The sequence below is a fragment of the Syngnathus leptorhynchus genome, chromosome 19 (genome assembly GCF_054491065.1).
Source record: "Syngnathus leptorhynchus isolate UIUO chromosome 19, UIUO_Slep, whole genome shotgun sequence".
NCBI lineage: Eukaryota > Metazoa > Chordata > Actinopteri > Syngnathiformes > Syngnathidae > Syngnathus > Syngnathus leptorhynchus.
The window spans coordinates 7,039,792-7,059,481 of record NC_141213.1 but is presented as its reverse complement, the minus strand read 5'-3'; the positions used below and the strand labels follow the sequence as shown (position 1 = coordinate 7,059,481).

General features: G+C 44.8%; 3 protein-coding genes across 6 annotated transcripts; all 3 read left to right on the top strand.

Annotated features, from left to right (window-relative positions):
- Window positions 1-1,225: 1,225 nt before the first annotated feature.
- ipo4 (importin 4) lies at window positions 1,226-8,099 on the top strand. Its single transcript, XM_085938526.1, has 30 exons — window positions 1,226-1,593; window positions 1,726-1,812; window positions 1,934-2,013; window positions 2,104-2,145; window positions 2,215-2,344; window positions 2,409-2,588; window positions 2,783-2,848; window positions 2,917-3,018; window positions 3,085-3,168; window positions 3,241-3,396; window positions 3,458-3,511; window positions 3,653-3,762; window positions 3,825-3,933; window positions 4,021-4,150; window positions 4,273-4,386; window positions 4,504-4,617; window positions 4,687-4,810; window positions 4,891-5,002; window positions 5,082-5,194; window positions 5,268-5,345; window positions 5,584-5,641; window positions 5,727-5,832; window positions 5,937-6,130; window positions 6,214-6,258; window positions 6,335-6,460; window positions 6,543-6,769; window positions 6,851-6,983; window positions 7,061-7,165; window positions 7,303-7,372; window positions 7,451-8,099. The coding sequence occupies exons 1-30, from the start codon at window positions 1,519-1,521 to the stop codon at window positions 7,579-7,581; spliced, it is 3,255 nt and encodes a 1,084-aa protein (XP_085794652.1). The 5' UTR covers window positions 1,226-1,518; the 3' UTR covers window positions 7,582-8,099.
- A 354-nt stretch (window positions 8,100-8,453) lies between these two features.
- Window positions 8,454-13,339, top strand: pdcd6 (programmed cell death 6). Of its 3 annotated transcripts, none has more exons than XM_085938534.1 (6): window positions 8,454-8,657; window positions 10,305-10,366; window positions 10,884-10,928; window positions 11,135-11,305; window positions 11,475-11,584; window positions 11,655-13,339. In XM_085938534.1, the coding sequence occupies exons 1-6, from the start codon at window positions 8,575-8,577 to the stop codon at window positions 11,751-11,753; spliced, it is 570 nt and encodes a 189-aa protein (XP_085794660.1). In that variant the 5' UTR covers window positions 8,454-8,574; the 3' UTR covers window positions 11,754-13,339. The 3 variants fall into 3 exon arrangements, with proteins under 3 accessions (XP_085794660.1, XP_085794661.1, XP_085794662.1); XM_085938535.1 differs by having other exon boundaries at window positions 8,455-8,657; window positions 11,135-11,293; XM_085938536.1 differs by lacking the exon at window positions 8,454-8,657 and adding an exon at window positions 8,671-8,857.
- A 309-nt stretch (window positions 13,340-13,648) lies between these two features.
- Window positions 13,649-19,648, top strand: LOC147041894 (uncharacterized). 2 transcript variants are annotated; one of them, XM_085938533.1, is made up of 8 exons: window positions 13,649-13,878; window positions 14,334-14,504; window positions 15,278-15,375; window positions 15,464-15,608; window positions 18,097-18,246; window positions 18,600-18,715; window positions 18,784-18,892; window positions 19,284-19,648. In XM_085938533.1, exons 1-7 carry the CDS (start codon window positions 13,776-13,778, stop codon window positions 18,889-18,891), a joined length of 891 nt encoding a protein of 296 aa, XP_085794659.1. In that variant the 5' UTR covers window positions 13,649-13,775; the 3' UTR covers window position 18,892; window positions 19,284-19,648. The 2 variants fall into 2 exon arrangements, with proteins under 2 accessions (XP_085794659.1, XP_085794658.1); XM_085938532.1 differs by lacking the exon at window positions 19,284-19,648 and having other exon boundaries at window positions 18,784-19,126.
- The last annotated feature ends 42 nt before the right edge of the window (window positions 19,649-19,690 follow it).

Here is a 19,690-nt window from a genome sequence, read left to right as displayed (position 1 = left end):
CGTCATTTGGGAGGTTTGGAAGTCTTTTAAATGGCATATTTTGAAATGATTTTTTTGGAAAGCACGTAGCTACTGATGTCAAAGGTTTTTGAGATATTTTCATTTTTGTTTATAGGTTTGACCCATAAAAGATTGCACAATACAAATTTGATCATGTTGTACTTTAGCATGATGACATTTCAGAATAAAAAAAAACACCTGTTGCTGATCCTAACCTTTATTCATAAATATGACTCAATACATTCCTACATGCTTCATATCAATGTGATAATATTGACTGAAAGTGAATGAAATTCAACACAATACATGAATCTTTCATTTCATCCCAGATGATTTTGGGCACGTTGGAGTGCCTCCTAGGAGGAAAAGTGCCATGCAATCGAAGGCTCCTTCACTAGTGCATTGCAGGACACGCACAAAAAAAACAAAAACCCCAATCATTGACATTCATGGCCAATTTAGAGTCTTCAATGAACCCATTATGCATGCTTTCAGACTGTGGGAGCATCTGGAGAAAACCCCCATATGCAAGAAGGCCTTGAACCTCTCACCTGTGAGGCAGGTGTGCTAAATCCTAGAGCCGCAATAAAGTAGCCGTGATGATAAACATCATTCAATGATTAGTTTGAATCTTTGATGCAGCTTTGCTTCAGTTCCTCATTTAGATCATGAGGCGGCAACTTGTAGTGAAACAGTTGATTTGAATGATTGAATCAAAACATGACACAATCAAATTGAAGTCTTTATTCCACGAATGTGTGGCTAGATACAAGTAACCATGGCAACAACTCAAAAACGTCATATTGCAACATCATAAAGGCTTAAGCTTTCCATGAATGAGTGCGACCGTGACCTCGTAGTTTGCATGTTTTGTCGAGTACTGTATCTTCATATTAAATTCGTAGAAAAATTAGCAAGCACAATTGGTTCGTATTTCTGTGAAATTTGCACTCTCTGTCAACTTCCCTCTCCATTTTCGGAAAGGCCACACAAAGGTCATGCAGTGAAATGTTCACTCTGACACCAAACACGACTTTGAGAGTGTTGTGTTTATCAATACATGTACATATTGTGTGTATTATAATTCACAAATTATATGGCGCCGTGACGCTGTGAATATGATCGATTTGTGTCCATCCATTAGGAAAGTGCTGAATAGTGGTGTTGCGTGTAGTCCTCCTTGTCAAATGGTGGCGCTGTTTGGTTTTCTAGCTGTCAAAAGAAAAATAAAACGCCGGTCCCTTTAAGCCTCTCACGTGGGATTGTTGGCTCGGACTGTCTCGCGTGCTGGAAGCAGAGGCTAACAAATCGCACCTTCAACATCATCCCGTTTTCATTTATGTTAGCATGATAACAAGCATTAGTCATAGGCAACGTCTTAGCAAGCGCCATAAACGCCAAGTTTCCTTTGAGAAGCGTCACTTGTTCGAAGGGTGAGGCAGCCACGACGACAGGACAACGCGAGGGAGGAGAAACGATTAACTATTCCGCTGTCAATTTTGCTGACACCTCGACCAAATGGTAACAATGACAGAAGAACTTGAGCAAATCCTCCTGCGAATGACACAGCCTGACAATGCCGTAATCCAGCAGGTAAATCAGCAGTGGACAACTGTCACACAACTAAATCACTTCACAGTTTGATAAAGTCAAGTGGAATTTTTTGGCTTGGTTGCTATGGAGTTGCAGACAATGTCAAATGTTGAGCTGTGTGCTCCCTTTAAGGCCACAATCCAGCTGAAGCAGCTTTTCAAAGACCCAGCCATCATCCCTGCCCTTTGTGCTGTCATGAGAGGCTCCCAAAATCCTCAGGTGACTGCACACTTTCTGTGACATCTCCAAAGTGTCTCCTATGAGGCAGGTGGATGTTGGTCCCACAACAACAATACTGTTTTCACATGGATGTGTTTGTTATTATGATTGTGTCCACCAGGTCCGTCAGTCTGCTGCAGTGATGTTGCGGCTAAGGGTGAAGAAACAATGGAGAAAGATAAGCCCACCTGACAGAGAAAGGTTACATTCAACGACTTTTACGGAACATTTTCCAATAGCAGAGAATTAGGGGGGAGAAGGGTATGTCACCTTTGACCTCTTTTCACACAGCCTCAAGGCGGTGGTGTTGCAGGCATTCATGCAGGAAACTGAGTAAGCTACCTGTTGCACATTTCAACGGCTCCTCTTTTTTACATTTCTAAAATAAGCTTGTTGTTCCAGACACCAAGTGCAGCACTCGCTCTCCCAGTTGTGCGCCATGATGGTCAAACATGAGACTCCCGACAGCTGGCCCGCCCTGCTGCAGCTCCTCAATCAAGCAACCAAGAGTGCCAACCCACATGACAGACAGGTTGAGTCACAATCAATGTGTAAAATGGAAGCCTTCGCTCAAGACTTGCTGCTTCCTCACGCAGGTCGGGCTGCTGCTTCTGAACAAGGTGATCGAGTCCAACCCGGAGCCTTTCCATCCTCACTATAACCAGCTTCTGCAGCTCTTTAGCACCGTGTTACAGGACCACACCAACCCGACAGCCTTGTACTACTGTATCCTCAGCCTTACAGCCATGACAGTTTACACTGGCACCCAACATATGGTAAGACCAATGTTACCGTTCTTTTTTAGCTGCCTGTTTCTCTTTTTTAAAGTGGGCGTCCAAAATCCAGTTCAATCTTTACAGAGTTTTTTTTTTCCAGGGGTGAATTGTAGCATTTTTAATACACTTCTATATGTTAATGTCGAAAATGAACATGCAGAGTGATCTTTTGTGATGTTATCACAACTTTTTAGAACCAGATGCGCTCCATCATCCCGAGTCTGATTGTTGCTCTGAAACACCTGATTAAAGCAGACGAGGTAAACGGAGTCATGTTACCTGATGTTTTTGGATTTATTTTGTTTAACGTGACTTTTTGTTGACGCAGAGCCAAGCTGCTGAGGCAATGGAGGTATTCAATGAGCTCATGGAGAGCGAGGTGTCTATCATTGTACCTCACGTTGCAGCCATGGTTGGCTTCTTGTTGGAGGTGGGGAGCTCCGTGCCGTCATCAAACGGTGGCCATTTGTTGATGCGTTGTTGTCGTTGACACTAGGTGGGCGGGGACACCACGCTGACTGACTCGCTTCGTGTCAAAGCCCTCTCTTGCATTGCCTTTCTCATCAAGTTAAAGAGCAAAGTAGGCAGCTTACAATGAAAGCTACAAGACAAGCAGCTTCCTGACTTTATTTTGCCGTCTTGAACGCTGTAGACTGTGCTGAAGCAGAAGCTGCTGCTTCCCATACTGCAAGCCATCTTCCCCGTTTTGACCGCGGAGCCTCCCCCCGGTGAGCACGACCCGGAGGATGACGAAGATGACGACGGAGATGGCACAGACAATGACAATCCCAAACATTGTGCTGCTCAGGTTTGTCTGCGCTCCAATTTTTTCACTGTTGAGTCGACAAGTAAAAGCCTTATGAACACAGGTCATTGACACCATGGCACTCCACATGCCCCCGGAGAAACTCTTCCATGAACTGGTAAGTAATGACTTTCGTATGAACATTTTATTTCACATACTATTTGAATGGACACACATTGTTTTCAAAATGTCCTGGTGGGGAAAAAAGGTAGGTTCTTTCGTAAAGTGAGCCGCTTCCCTTTTTGATTTGATACCACAGATGCCACTAACTCAGACGTGCCTGACCAGCGAAAAGCCCTACCAGAGGAAAGGGGGCCTCATGTGTCTGGCTGTGTTGGCTGAAGGATGTGCAGATCATATCCGCAACAAGTATGTACAATTGAAAATGGATTTTTGTGAGGAACCATGGATGAACCGCGACTCGAACGCAGGATGCTGTCATCGGTGCTGCAGACGGTCTGCCAGAGTCTTTCGGATTCTGATCAGGTGGTGCGCAGCGCCGCTCTCTTTGCACTGGGACAGTTCTCGGAACATTTACAGGTGAGCCGTTATATCGTGCTGTTTTTCTTGTTCTTGTTACATGACACTAACTCCTCTGTACTGTGTGTGTATACCTCTATTTCACAGCCTGAAGTTAGCAAACATTGTGAGGAATTGATGCCTTTGCTCCTCGGCTATCTTTCGTCTTTAAACCAGACCAAGGTTGGCCATGTCACCAAGGCCTTTTATGCGCTGGAGAATTTCATGGAGAACTTAGGTAAGCTGTGAACAGCGACGTGACATACCTATTACCTTCATATGGAGTCAATATTAGATTATGGTCGGAATTTGGGGTTTTGAAGCAATCAATAACCTCAATGGTTGTTTCTTGTCAAACAGGAGCAGATATTGAGCCCTACCTTCCCACCCTGATGGACACCATGTTGTCGGCCCTCAACAGCACCGACAGCCTGAAAATCAAAGAGCTCACTGTATCTGCCATCGGCGCCATTGGTGAGCCATGCTTTTTTTATCTTATCAGCTTTTAGGCATTGCTCTTCTATCATCACGCTAATATGATCTTGTAGCGTATGTGTAGTGCGCAAGTGCTCATTTGATATCTCATATCAGCCAATGCCGCCAAGGAACTGCTGGTTCCTTACTTCCCCCCGGTCATCGAAAGCCTGAAGGCTTTCCTCACAGCCACCACAGAGGAAATGAGGTCCCTGCAAACTCAGTCTTTAGGTAAGTGGACCCCCTCTCTCCAAAGGTTTTTAAAAGCGGCTGACTTTTTTTTTTTTTTTTTTTTCCCAGACACGCTGTCTGTGCTGGCTCGAACCATCGGCAAAGAGGTCTTCAGCCCTCTCGCTGCTGAATGTGTTCAACTGGGTCTCAAACTCACCGACTCCATAGATGACCCTGACCTAAGACGCTGCACGTATGTTCATCCTTGTTGCTTTTTCTTGGCCCTCAATAAAGTAACGTTGACGGCCACACATCCTTTTCTCCATCCATCAGGTACAGTCTTTATTCATCAGTGTCCACAGTCAGCCCGGACTGCCTGACTCCTCATCTCACTCCCATCACAACAATCATGCTACTTGCCCTCAAGTCCAATGAAGGCATCACGGTATGACCCATCCCATCCCAGTGTGATCCATTTGAGATGCTACGGAAAGCGTACTTACAAAATTGTCGCCCCTTCTCAGGCGCACCTGGACGAGGTTGCCCTGCTGGATGACGACGAGGACGACAAGGGAGCAAAGGATTCGGAAGAGCTTGCGGACGACGAGCCCGATATGGATGTCCACGATGCCGCAGCGTATAGACATCATTTTTTCAATCATTGTACGTCATAAAAGAATCTTGCCCTTATTCTTTATCTCTGGTGTTAGATTCAGCGTGGAGAACGCCTACATTGACGAAAAGGAGGATGCCTGCGACGCGCTGGGGGAGATTGCCTACAACACTGGGTATTATTACAATCATGACGATTTATCCTCAAAGTATCCCAAAAATGACAATCTCCAAGCACCTCGATAGCATATAGCTGCAGCCTCAATAATGACAGTTTACGGCTAAACGTGTACATACGCGATGTATAAAACTTGGATGAGAGGAAAAACTCTTCTCTCTCTCACTCTGTCGAGGTCTGTCTGTCTGTCTCTTTCTCCGTATCCATCTATTTATCCTGTCCGTTTTTTTAAACAGTGCTGTTTTCCAGCCCTTCTTAGAGTCCAGCTTCCAGCAGGTTTTGGAAATGAGAGATGTAAGGTTCTCTGTACGCCGCCTTACCTTCCACTTTTTTATGGTTATTTACATTATTATTTTTTTCCTCTCTCCTCCTTGTCCAGTACCCGCACGAGGATGTTCGCAGGGCAGCATTTGGAGCAATGGGCCAATTCTGTCGGGCTCAGCACAAGGTTTGGATCGAGAATCCCACCGACATCAATCATCAAGGTACTATACTGTTCTGCATATATAAAAAAATAATAATATTACTTTATGAGTGAGTAGAGAGAATTACCAAGTAAAAAGTCTCATCGTGTTCCTCCCCTCGGCAGCCTTGTTGAAGATGTTGGATGTGGTGATCCCCAGCTTTCTGGAGGCCGTGCGCACCGAGCCAGAGCGCCAAGTTGTGATGGGTATCCTAGAAACTATGAACAGTGTCATCAAGTCCTGCAAGGAGGAGGTTTTCAAGAACCCCACTCGCCTCAAGGAGATCAGCACTGTCATCCGTGACGTTTTGAAGAAGAAGGTGAGGAGACCATAACCTGACCATGGAAATAATTGTTTGAGCTAAAGTTGACAGAGCATTTTTTTTAAATTTCCTGTTTCCAGACTGCATGTCAGGACAGCGATGAAGCGGATGATGACGACCAAGAGGTTGGCTCTCAGCGTTTTTTTTTTTTTTTTTTGGCCTTTACTTTCTGCAGTGTGTGACTCTTGCGGCTTGTTTCAGGCAGAGTACGACGCCATGCTCCAAGAGTTTGCAGGTGAAGGGATCCCCCTCCTGGCCGCATCCGTGCCTGCCGACAGCTGTGCTCCTTTCATCTTTGACCTGCTGCCTCTCATCTTGAGCAAAACTGTGAGTTGACAGTCGACTCGCTGATTGCAAACAAGCAAACCTTTTGAACAAAGGTGTACATTTGGGTTATTCTCCTCAAAAGAAATCATCATGCACCGAGGCAGAGAAGTCCTTTTCTCTGGGTACCCTTGGAGAAATTCTACAGGCTCTGATCCACTCGTCTGGAGGTCGGGAACTGGCGGGCCAACTGTCCAGTCGTCTCTTTCCCGTCTTGGTGGCCGGAGTGAAAGAGAGTGACGCGGAGGTCCGCAGCAACAGTGTATTTGGACTGGGATGTCTGGCCCAGGCTGCCGGGCCCCTCGTAGCCTCGTATCTTTTTGCACTTCTATGTTGGGGAGCGACTTAAATGTTACACCTCCAAAAATGTTTCTTTAGCAAAGTCCGTCTCAGAAATTATCCCACCATGCTGGGCGTCTTTTCCAACTTGCTAGCTAAAGAGGCCGACCCCAGAGTGATTGACAACTTGTGCGCGGCACTCTGCAGGATGATTTTAAGTAACGTGGATGTCGTCCCATTGGAGCAGGTGAGCCACCTCGCGTGCATCGATTTGCCATCGATGGCAAGGTGCATGCTCAAAATATTCACCGTCTTCTCTGGCAGGTTGTCCCAGTTCTGGTTGCCCGTCTTCCTCTCAAAGAGGACTTGGAGGAGAACAAGACTGTGTTCAGCTGTCTGGCCATGCTCTACTCGCACAGTCCTGCTCTGGTAGCGTACATTGGAGAAAAAAAAAAAAAAAGCCAATAATATGCCCCAAAAATATCATACCATGTCTCTTATCACATCAAGTGGGCTTTTTAACACTGACCCAATGTTCTAATGCTTTTTTTTTTGCTGCCTCCCAGATTGTGAAGCTAATGAAGCCCATAGTTGATTCATCTTGTCACGTACTCAGCAACAAGGAAGTGGATAAAGGTAAGTATTGAAGGCGCACGCTACTCACTCAACATCAAAACGGACTTTTTCACACTTGTATCTTTTGTCATTGGGCAGAAACACAGACAATTCTGGCCACGTTGTTAAAACAATTCACTAAGCAGCACTTGGCAGACTTCCAAGCGGCCGTGAACTCGCTTCCCGGAGAGGAGCAGGCTAAGATCAGCGCTGTCATCAGCACGGCGTGATGTCAAGTTGCATGGTGGACAGTCAGGCAGGCAGAGCAGTTACTTTTTATAGTTACAAAAAAAAAAACAACAACTCATTGTGCCACTGCTAATATTTGGTCTTCTTGTCAGAATTGACTCATAATTTATTTTGTAATTTGTGATCATAACATTTATTTGGTCAGCAATTTTCTTTGGAATATGAAGTGATCTTGCAGAGCTCAAATAAGTGAGAGCTAATGCTCCAGCTCTCTAGGTGCTATTTATGGAGCACTTCTCGGTAACAATAGATTTGATTAACATGAATTGGAAATGGCTGGCAAGCTTGCAGAAATCAATGATTTATTTCCCTTTTCTAAACCATTCATCATATTTAAGGTAGGTGGCTGCCATAATGATGTCCATCCCAAGTTGCTTTTAGACTGTGACTTGCGAGCAGAGATGAGCAACTGTTGTTTGAGGAAGATTTACATCATAGCAAAATACCTTCCTTGTATTTTGTAACTTTACAGGAACAAGTAAAGCCACTTTTTCTCAAACTTTTGTGATTGTGTTTTGATTGACTGCTCATGTTTATTTGTTATAAGATTTAAGATTAGGAAGGGCCTAGTTGAAAGAAAAAAAACCAGTCTTTAATCACAGTAAAGACAAAAGTGAGTAAAAGAACATTATATTGCGCACCAAAGAACAAACGCGCCCCCAACTGCTTCCCTCTTGGGTGAGAGGCACGGTCCTAATGTCCGTTATGTATTGAAATATTGATTTCGACAAAAATACGCAAAGATCAATGTGATCAAAACAAGTTAGTGCGACCTCTTACGATTTTGAACCCGTTGAAAGTGATCGAGGGTGTGTGACGTCACGACTCCTTTTTGTAAGCGATGAATGATTGGCCGCGCCCCTCTTGCGTGAGCCAGGAAGGGAAAAGTCGAAAGAGGAGAGACACGGACGAGTCAAGACGGCGGACAGACTCCACTCCTGGAAGACCTGCTTGTCGGACACGTTGTCTTCAAAATGGCTTATCACAGTCCTTACAGAGCTCCCCCGCATATAAACAACCCTCCGGATCAGAGCTTTTTGTGGAATATCTTCCAGAGGTGAGTACGAGAGAGGCCCGAGCGAGTGTTAATGACTACGCTGTTTTCACTTGAAAGCTCGCCTGAGCTCAAAGTACGAGTAAGACGTCATTCAAGTACGCTCGCTACTACGGCACGGTGCGTGGAATACATCCACGTCACTCCAAAGGTCACTTCCCCGGCAGCTTAGTGACGTCATGGGAGTCGCTGATGGTGACACCGTGAGTGAGTTCGATTCCCGCATATGACGGTGTGAATGTATGTGACTAAAAAAAAAAAAAAAGCGGAGTGACGTCATGTAGCTGCATTGCATTACTACCGTGACGTGAATTCACCGGACCGAGCTGTAAGTAATTCGCAGTGAGTTGACCTGATTGAGATAGAGACAGTATGGTCACTTTCAAAACGGCTAGATAGATGCATCAGCATGAATTCATGTTGCAGGTAGACATTCCTTTACTCCATCGTCTTATATAAGACTGCAGATGCACTGCTTTGTTTCATTGGAATGCTGCAGGCTTTGCTAGACACACAAATTATTTATGTGTGGTGCAGAATCCGTTTTTTTGCTTTCCCTGCCTGCCTGTCTGTCTGTCTCTGTCTGTCTGTCTGTCTGTCTGTCTGTCTGTCTGTGTGTCATTGAAAGTGACAGTATCAAGGCACAGTGTTGATCTGCTGCCTCTCTCACGGATGAGCATTTCTGGGATTTCCTCTGTCACGTGATCCCAGTCAATAGAGCTTAGTTGGGGTGGCTGGCCTCTTTCATACACACAAGTTGATGGAAAGAAAACACATTGCTTTTGAAAACATGTGGCCTAGCGTATGCAGAAGTGGAACACAAAGATAACATTTGACTTCCAAGTGCTCCTCAGATGACAAAAATAGGCTTCTTTCTGTCAGTGCCTTATTTGCATACCCAAACACAATCAAAGAGCTGCGGTGAAACATGCTCAATTCCTTCCCTCTTTATTTTTATATTTGTGGCCTTGAAGTATTGTCATCCAAATTTTTTCCTGTGAAACTACCAGATGGTTGTCCGTCAGTGCTTTCGGCATGAAGCTTCTTCGTGATGTCGTCCATTTTGACCTCAGTGGGAAGGAAGAAGGTTGCGCTGGGTTAAAAAGTTCCAGCACAGTCACAGCTTTGACTTTGCTTGTCACTGTTTGGTCAAGGTTGGGTAATGAGCACTTGGCCTCAGCTCCACAAAGCACTCCTTCATGGAAATGTTTGGAGGGCTGCTTTTGCTTCCCAAAGACACCCCGACCAATGCTTGCTTTCTTTGTGCCATACAAGCAGACATTAGGTGTCACACCTACGAGTGGAAAGTCTGCCCGCTGAGCTTGACTTTTTGGGCCTTTTTTTTATTTTTTTTATTTCCCCAGCTCCTCCCTCTACTGGAATCCAGAATGTTTGTTAGGAAAACACTGTTGCTAAGGAACAACAGAGTCACATTTTGGTCAGGCAGCCTCATAAGTTGTCAATGACGTGTTAATCATTGAATCAGTCAGCTGATGATTGCTCATGAGACAGGCACCGTTTGAATTTGGATCTGTTGCAAACGCGGATATTGTTTCAAGTGGGTTGCCTTCAGCAATTTGTGCCAGAGTGTGAAGTTGTTCATACAGGTGATATCTAATCTGCGTTTTGGTGTCCTCTCTCCCTCCGCAGGGTGGACAAGGACCGCAGTGGGGTGATATCAGACTCAGAGCTTCAGCAGGCCTTATCAAATGGTACACATTCATGTCTTTCCTCCCATCTTTCTTTGTGTTGAAAAAAAACCTGCGACTTTGACTTTCATCACCTTTAATATTATGATGATTATTACTATTAATGATAATAATTAATAGCCATGTTTGCAAAAGTTGAACAAATATGCACGTTATTATGATTTCCATGAATCCAAATAATTTATCCAAGCAATCTTTGCATTATACCAGCCAGCCAGCCAGCCGTATGTAGTACCTAAATGTGTGTGCGGGTGTACATCCCCCTTTTTTCCCCTGCACATACACCTCAGCGTGTGAGAGAGTCTTGTGTCCAGCATAGAGACTTTATTGTCCTACTCAACTTTCCCCATGCTGGAGAAGTGTGAAGCATCGATGTGATTGAATTGCTCACCGCTTGGCATGATTGAATTTTTTTTGCCTCTAAATCAAATACAAGTAAAATGTTGAACTCGGCATCCTTGTTTCATCATTTTGGAACAACTCATTGAACGGATGTCTCTCTCTCCCTTTGACTCTTCAGGCACATGGACACCGTTCAACCCCGTGACCGTGCGCTCCATAATATGTAAGTAACGGCTGATGTGGCTTCTTACCTCTACAAAACAGGCTGTTGTCCTCTCGTCTGTGTTTGGGTGTTTGTTCGCCATGGAAACAATTTCAGCAGACCTTAAATGTGTGTTTGTTGTCATAAGTAACCCTCTCCTGCTAACGAATAAATGCATTCATTAGACAATTGCGTCGTCCTAAACTCCGCCCCTCGCTCTTCCACAGCCATGTTCGACAGGGAAAATAAGGGCGGCGTGAACTTCAACGAGTTTGCGGGCGTGTGGAAATACATCACAGATTGGCAGAACATCTTTCGAACCTACGACAGGGATAACTCGGGCTTCATCGACAAGAACGAGCTCAGACAGGCACTGACCGGATTTGGTGAGCAGCAAAGTATGCCTATTTTCTTTTGGTTTGTGTGGTGGAGGGTGGCGCTACTTCTGTCAACAACCTTTCCCAGAAGAGGTCAGATCTAGCTTCTTTGGGGACTTGTATTGCCTCACGTTGGCACAGATTATTTTGTCCCTCCAAAAGAACACTTTTAACTTTTTGCCGTTTGCAGGGTATCGTCTATCAGATCAGTTTTACGGTACGCTGATTGAGAAGTTTGATCGACAAAGGAAGGGACAGGTGGCCTTCGACGACTTCATCCAATGCTGTATCGTACTTCAGGTAGCATCATCGCAAAGCGTCGAAACAATTTGAATCCATTCAAGAAATAACCTCTTCCTCTCTTCTGCAGAGGTTGACTGATGTTTTCAGGAGGTACGACACAGACCAGGATGGCTGGATCCAAGTGTCATATGAACAGTATCTATCCATGGTCTTTAATATCGTATAATGGCACACAAAGGCAGCTAAGTGCAGCACAACCAACTGGACAGAACTGTGCCAAAAAAAGCTACTGGTACTTCCTGGACGTCCGCCACGGTGGACACTACAAGATTTTTTTTCCCCGCCTGCCGCTACGTCGGGCTCGCTCACACAAATGTATAGCATTGATATAGAAACGAGTGAATATCCAAGATGTGTCAGAAAAGACTTCTCCCTGATGTCTATAATACACAGCACTTCTGGAAGGATTCTTTTGACCATCTCGATGTTGTCCAAATTTTCAAAATGGGTCCTGTTAACGACAAGACAATAGGTTGGTTTTGGTGAGTAGGGAGCCTACTCAAGCACAGCCATTACGATATTGTTTTCAGCCAGGAACTTTTGGATGCTCAGGGTATTGTGAGCAGGCATGTTTTCATGGTGAAGCAACCGCAAGTTGTCCTGCCGCAACTTTCACTCACCTCTTCTCGCAAACACAACAGGATCTCGTGGTAGTTTGAAAATCAGTCTGGACAACATTAGAGTGCAGCGGGAGTTTGAAATATAGCTTTAGTGACACCAGTCCTGGAACTTTACTGACACATTTTGCAATAGGGTGCTTTTGTGTCTTATTTTTTAGTTGGCAAGTGCAAACTTCCCAAAAAAAAATCTTGTAGTGTTTTACTTGAGGACCAATCTTCATTCATGTATGTATCGAGCACTCCAAATTAGGGATTACAATGGTGCCTTGAGATACAAGTCAAGCACTTGACATTTACTTTTCAACTAAAATGACATCTTGTGTATTTAACACGGCCAAATAATTGCCTCAATAAAGCCTCCGCCAGTTAATCGCTATTGCTAATTAGGTTCTGCAACATGTTTACAGAAAATGTCATATACTCTCTCTCGTATGCTTTGAACAATTATCAGTGCCATATTGATGAGATCAGACAGGAGTTGAGATGTTATGAGTCCCACCGAAGGCAAAAACAGAATTGCCTACTCTGGGATTCATAAAAACACACCTCAATGATCCTCAATCTTATACTCCCCCAAGTGGCAAAAGCACAGGCACCAGATGCAGCAGCTTTTTGTTGTTGTGTTGGGACCCAAAAAAAGGTCAATCATTACTGTTTAAAAAAAAAAAAAAGAAGTGTTATTTATATGAGTGTTTTGAGTTAGCCTTATTAAACTTGTATCTCAAGGCACCACAGTATCACTATTGACAGTGTCTTTTTTGTCAGCCCGTCTGTTCTTGTCATTTTAATCTCAAATTGAATGAAAAAGCATTGTTAATATAGTCTAGTCCATGGCATGCTATTCAGAGTTAACCCTCAAGTTGTTGCATGCTCTTCCACTTTTTCGTCTTCTCTTTCCTTCTGTTTAAAGCATTGTTTACAAATACTGTGAAAGCAGTTCTGCTTGAAAATTGACATGCCAGCTTCCATGCCATATTTTTACAAACTTATTTTTTTAACATCAAAATGTTATTATTGGAAGAGGGTGATCTTAACGCCATAAGTATTGCTTATTTTTGTGTGCATGATGCCTTAAAGAATAATAAAAAAATGCAAATAAGTGAATTCTTTGATTAAAAAAAATGGAAAAATGTGTCGTGCGTATTTTCTTCCAGATGCAGTGCAACCACGCGTCATCAATTCAACTCGGCGCAATGGCGCCCACTGCTGGTTATTCTGAATTCTTACTACTGCAATGCACTACGGTAGTCCAGTATAATTCAACAAAACAAAATGAAACATGACGTGATAAAACCCCCAAATGAACAGAAATGTCCAAACAAAAGACAAAATGTCAAAAAGGGTTTGAATCCTTTTCAAAGTTCTAAATTGTCCAATGGAAAATGGTCGACGTGAGAGAAAAGGAACTTTGGTCTTATTAGCATAATTTCCATAGGGACCTGTGAATGTGTTACACACTCACTCACCGCCGCAGCTCACGCCTCAAATCATTTCAAATAGTGCCTTTGAACTTGACAGGGATAGTTTTCATTTAAAGAGTTTCTCATTCTTCTGTAAGGTATTTAACAATGTATGTAACATTTGTTCCAACGAGTTTGTATCGAAATAGCCTTACTCGTCTGCCAATCAAACACCTGACGGCAGTAAAGTTGTTGTGCAGCACAACGAAAGGTACAAAAAACATCTGTATCAACTTTGGACGGTCCAATCTGTGCTCCAGCCCACCGCACGTCCCTGAAACATGCATGTTGAAATAATCAGGCTGTCTGTCATGCCAGTTCCAAATACAAAGGAGAGGAAAAAAGAAGAGTTTGGGGATTTTTGAAATCTAAAGATAAAGCGCACCCAGTTTGTGATCAGTTCAGATCTCAAATGATACTTAGAAACCAAAAGAGATTTTTGAAATTTACAATTATGGATGGAAAAGTTTCCATCCATCCAATCCATCCATCTGTACATTTCCATCCGTCAGCTGGGATAGGCTCCAGCACGCCCGTGACCTTTGTGAGGAAAAGTCACCAAATGCCTCAATTCATCCATTCGCAACCATAGCACTAATAAGTTCCGCTTTCAGGTTCAGTTTTACAGGAGCTCCATTTGTGATCCATGTGTCCTTCTGTTGTCAGCCGCAGGACAAAGTGTGGTGTCGGAGCGCAGGGGCCCTGTGCTTAGTGTGGCCATCAACCGTCCCGAGGTGCGCAATGCGGTCAACGAGGAGACAGCGAGGCATCTGCTGAGGGAGCTGGAGGCCTTTGAGCGTGAGCCGGCCTTAAGTGTGGCTGTTCTGCATGGCATAGGTAAGATGCAATACTTGCTTCATATTGTCAAGGCATCCATTTCCAGTCCTAGGTACACACGAAAAGCTTTTTTGTGCACATGTGCTGCTGCGCCTTTAGATGTCGCTGCACTAAAGGCCTGAAAAAAAAAATCATCCCATCTGCAGCAAGTGTCTGCACCATGAAGTGGCCTCAAGAGAGACAGCATTTTGGCAACTAAGAAAAATCTAAGCTACTTTTAGATGGTTCAACACTCAGTCCACAGAAGATAGCTGCTGCTCTGAGATTTTAATAGCCATGACAGACAGCGGGTCGTATCAGAAGGACTGACCTAGCAGCCTGTCTGTGGTCTGGGATGACAAGCAAGGAGACTCCACTCTGGATGTTGTGCTTTCAAAACATAAGGAATCAATTTGGGTCAAATTAGCACCGATAGTTTTCATAAAAAAAAAAAAAAATACAAATCTGAATGATTGCTCCCTGCAGGTTGTCAGTATTCTATTGAAAGTGTTAGGAGCTCAGATTTCTGTGTGTTTGCGGTCAGCTCCAATGGAAATGTCAAGCCACTGCAGTGAAGCTCAACTGATGACCATCCACTCGGAATGTTTTACATTTCTTGTATGCAGTCGGGCAGCAAAAAAAGACAATGTAACATATCCATTTGAGTGGTTTTAGCATCAACCCCATATTGTGAGTGTGCGTGCCAGCTACACCCAAAGCAAAATTGCAGCTCCCAGATTCCCCTTTGACTTAGCAGCTGCCACACTTTCTCATTTTGTGGTCTCTCTTTGCAGGAGGAAATTTCTGCGCTGGGTATGATCTGAAAGAACTGGCCAATAGCACAGCCTCACTCAAATTGGAGCAAGATGTCACCAAAGGTCCCGGGCCGATGGTGAGTAGTAACCAAGCCTCTGTGCGTATATCCAACCGAGTCAAGATGTTTGACCAACTAAGTAAGTAACATGTGGTTTTCCTTGCAGGGTCCCTCCCGTTTGCAGTTGTCCAAGCCCCTCATAGCAGCGGTCAGTGGATTTGCCGTGGCCGGAGGACTGGAACTGGCTCTGCTAGCCGACCTACGAGTGGTGGAGGAGAGTGCCGTCATGGGGGTCTTTTGCCGCAGGTTTGGTACGTCGCAGTCCACTTTGTCTCAAAGTCGCACCAAGGAGGGCTGGACGTCATTCCGGGAAGGGCTCATTGTTTCTATTTTTCGTCCGTCCGGGTTATCTTCCCAGCTCCGGTCGGTGGTGTGGAAACACCGTGAGCGTCTGACCTGGTGGGAAGCCACTGAATGAATGCAAGGCCAAACAAGGCCTTTTATGGATGTTGCGCCGCTTCCTCATAAACAAGCATTTGTGCAGCCCACTTTGGAGGTTTGGCCTCTCGTTTCGAGTGGCTCCTGTAAGACCCTTACGGCATCTCTCATGGAAGTTGGCTGTGGAGAAATCAAACTGCTGTTCAATAATTTACTAGCAGATTTTGATTTTGAGCGTAAACACCAAGGGGCTGGCCTGTAATTTTAGCCGAGAGTGTTGTGGCCAGCCGTCGTGCCCTTGTCTGCCCTTCTGCGCGTTCTCTCAGCCAATCAAAAAATGTCGTCAAATCTATAACCGAGTCTTTAATTATCATATTGGCTAACTTAAGCGGATGTTCAAAATCCTTTGGTCCTATTGAATTGAGCAAATGATTGCAACGTATGCCTTAGCTCCATCACAGATCTTGGTAACAAATAGCATTTAAATGAGACACAGTGGGATTTCAACCAGAGTCTGGCAAGTGGCTGTTTTTTTTTAATGTTCTTATGATTTGTGAATTTTCACCAAAGAATGCCCTATTATTAAGACCCATTTTAATTTGCGACAAAAGCCACAATCCCCACAGCGAAAACCAAACTTGCCTGGCCATTTGGAGAACAGCCAATGTTATTTCTAAGAGCCAGTTTCCTTCAGATAATTTTCTTTTAATGGTGGTTACTTTTTTTGGGCCGGATACAGATGGCACTAGCTGCAGGGAATCCCTGATTAAAAAAAAAAAAACTTGACTCTGATGTGGGCCAATAGCAAGCTTTCTTATCCGTCTTGCGGCTGGCTGGCTTCCTTTATTTCTTTCTACTGGGTGGAAATGAGAAGGAGATGCTTGTGTCAGTCACAGTAGTGGTGTCTGCTACTTGCCACTGAAATTGAAAGCGCTGTGCACGTTTGCGTGATTCCTGAAGTTCTTTCTGAAATACTTGACGTTCAAGTGAGGGTGTTGTTGGAGTGCTTTACCTGAGCCCAGGTGAGCCGCAGCCTCCTGCTGCGCCTCTGCTCCCTCCTTCTGTCTTCCCTCACAACTACTTTTTTTTTAACTTTGATGTTGTTGAGGATGCCAGCAGGACCAGCAGCAAAGTGTGCGTCCCGTTTTTCATTTTTTTTCCAGTCCGCTGCTGCTGCTGCTGCTTCCGCTGAGTGTGGTCTCCACTGGTGGGCCCCCAAAAAAGAAAAATCAATTCAAGATGAAGACGATCCATACAGAAGTGGAATCAAAACAGAAACTTTGACACAAAACCTCCAACAAGAACACTCAAATAAGAAGTATTTGAAAGCCGTCAAAACACAAATGGGATCTCCAATGAGTGCCATTCAGTTGTGTTAAGTACAACAAAAAATCCAGAGAAGTACTTTGAAAGGTAGTGAAGAGAATACAAAGGTCTGAGCGGTGCCAGATTATCTTTTGTTAGCACCATTGGCAAGGCTGATGATGAATTTCAAACAACATCAAGGCCACCCTGACATTTGTGGACAAAAGCCAACATTCCTGCCTGCAAAGATGAGCTTATCACTAAATTGGGGAGGGAGGGAGGGAGGGCTCGCTGAGGGCTGGAGGTGCCGTGGATAAGGTTAAGAGGGATCCTTCCGCTTGCTGATAGCCGTGGTGCCTGCCTGCCTGACTGACTGCTTGCCTGCTGCAAGGGTCTGTGTGTGTCTGTGTGTGTGTGTTGTGCTTCCCGCCATTTACCAACGCTTGTGGCGTATAGGATCACAGTTTTTCATGGAGGGGTGATGATTTGGGGTTATGAAAACACGCTTGGCACATATGCTCTCAATAAGGAACGGCTTTGACTCACTGAGGTATTGGAAGCGGGCGGGCGGGCAAACTTTCTTATGTGTGTGTGTGTGTGTGTGTGTGTGTGTGTGTGTGTGTGTGTGTGTGTGTGTGTGTGTGTGTCATTCCACTTCCAGCTGGTACTATTTAAATATTCGGAAACATGCCAAAAGTGTAGCACACCTTGCGCTGTAATATTTTTCCCACCTCTTGGTCTCTGCTGGAGACAGGAACATTACAAATGTGTCCAGGGGGACTCAAAAAAAAAAAAGAAAGCAGAGACGCTGTTAAAGTAAGTTTCAAATTCTATTACCTTGACAGCAGTAAGCGCAATTACTGCCATTATGTATGCACCATTGGAAACCATTTCTGCCCCCCCCCTCTTCTCACCACCATTCAAGTTGACTGACACAAGTGATTTAGTTCAGCTTTTTTTGGGGGGGGGGACAGACGTTGATTTGTCAATCAAGTACAATTGAAAACTTTGCACACATTGCATTGTACAGCTCAGCCCGCTCTTTTGTTCTTGCAGGAGTTCCACTGATTGATGGCGGCACCGTGAGACTCCCGCGCCTCATCGGTCTGTCCAGAGCCCTGGACCTGATTTTGACCGGGCGGCCCGTCCGAGCACAGGAAGCTCTCGCGTACGGACTGGCCAACAGGCTCGTCCCAGATGGACAAGGTAGGCGAGTTAATCGAAATACAGAGAAGAACGTCGGAGCCTTTGAATTCTGCAACACGATGCGACCTTTCCCAAGCCTTCCTGTATACGCACATGAAACATCAATTGCGAGGCGTGGTTTCCTCACATGTGGATGTTCTCTCTTGTGGTGCGGATTTGGCTCAAAGCTCAGCACAGCAACCGAGATGCACATTGAAGACGTTTTTGGAGGGGAAAGGAAACGAGTGGAGGTGGCCGCGTGTCCTTCACGTGCACGGTGTGTGTGTGTGTGTGTGTGTGTGTGTGTGTGTGTGTGTGTGTGTGTGTGTGTGTGTGTGTGTGTGTGTGTGTGTGTGTGTGTGTGGCAAGCACAGGATTCCAGGCGGCCCTGGAGTTAGCCAAGCAGATCAGCTCCTTCCCACAAGAGTGCGTGAGGGCCGATCGCTCCTCGGCCATCTACAGCTGCTACGACGCAGCCTCCGTCACACAGGTCCGCGATTCCTTTCCAATTGGCATGTCATTGCAGAAAACGAGTGACTTTTTATCGCCCCCTTCCAGGCCATGCAGTATGAGATGGATCACGGAGCACCAGTCATCTTGTCAGAAGCTGTTGCTGGGGCAATTCAATTTACGACTGGAACTGGGAGAGGAGGAAACTTTTCTTAAGGTGCCTACAAATATTTCTTTTCTCACGCAGTTTCACGACTTGAGAGCTCTACGAGTCTGTCACCAGATGAGAGATTCTTTTCATACAAATAAATGTATCTTTATGACAAAATCATCATGTGCATCTTATTAAAATATCGATTTTAAAACCAATTCTTGCGCAATCTGCCAATATATGTTTGAATCAAAATGAATCATGCTCATTAAAATGTCATTTCTCAAATTGTCAAAGCACTTTTACTGCAATTCACATGATCAACCTGAGAGAATGTTGAGTGTGAGTGAGTGTGTGTGTGTGTGTGTGTGTGTGTGTGTGTGTGTGTGTGTGTGTGTGTGTGTGTGTGAGACGATATGCGTCAGCTTTGATGTTACTTGTCACTCCTCACACATAGATAAGATCGACTCCGAGCAGCAGCAGCGGAGACGCAGAGATCCGGACACCTTTTGGAGCTTATCAGTAGGACCATCGAGATCTGATGTGGCAGCGTGAAGACATAACACAGCTTTGGGGAAAAGCAATGAGGGTGGAAAGAATGAGGCAAAGCTTTGCAAGAACCTCTTTTGTGTGGGACTTTCAAGAAAACAGATTTCAGTCAACTACATTGCCAAAACAACAGTAAACGTATTGTTGGTTTACTTTGTAGGAAAAGCTCATCTCTTGCATTGACATGAGACGTGCAGGTGGATTGAAGGTCCAAGCTGTTTTGATCTTGGTCGTTAGGGGTCGCGCCTCAACTAGGGAACGGACATTTATTCTGCTTTGCGCTATGTGCGCTTCATTTGCAGTTGTACAATAGTT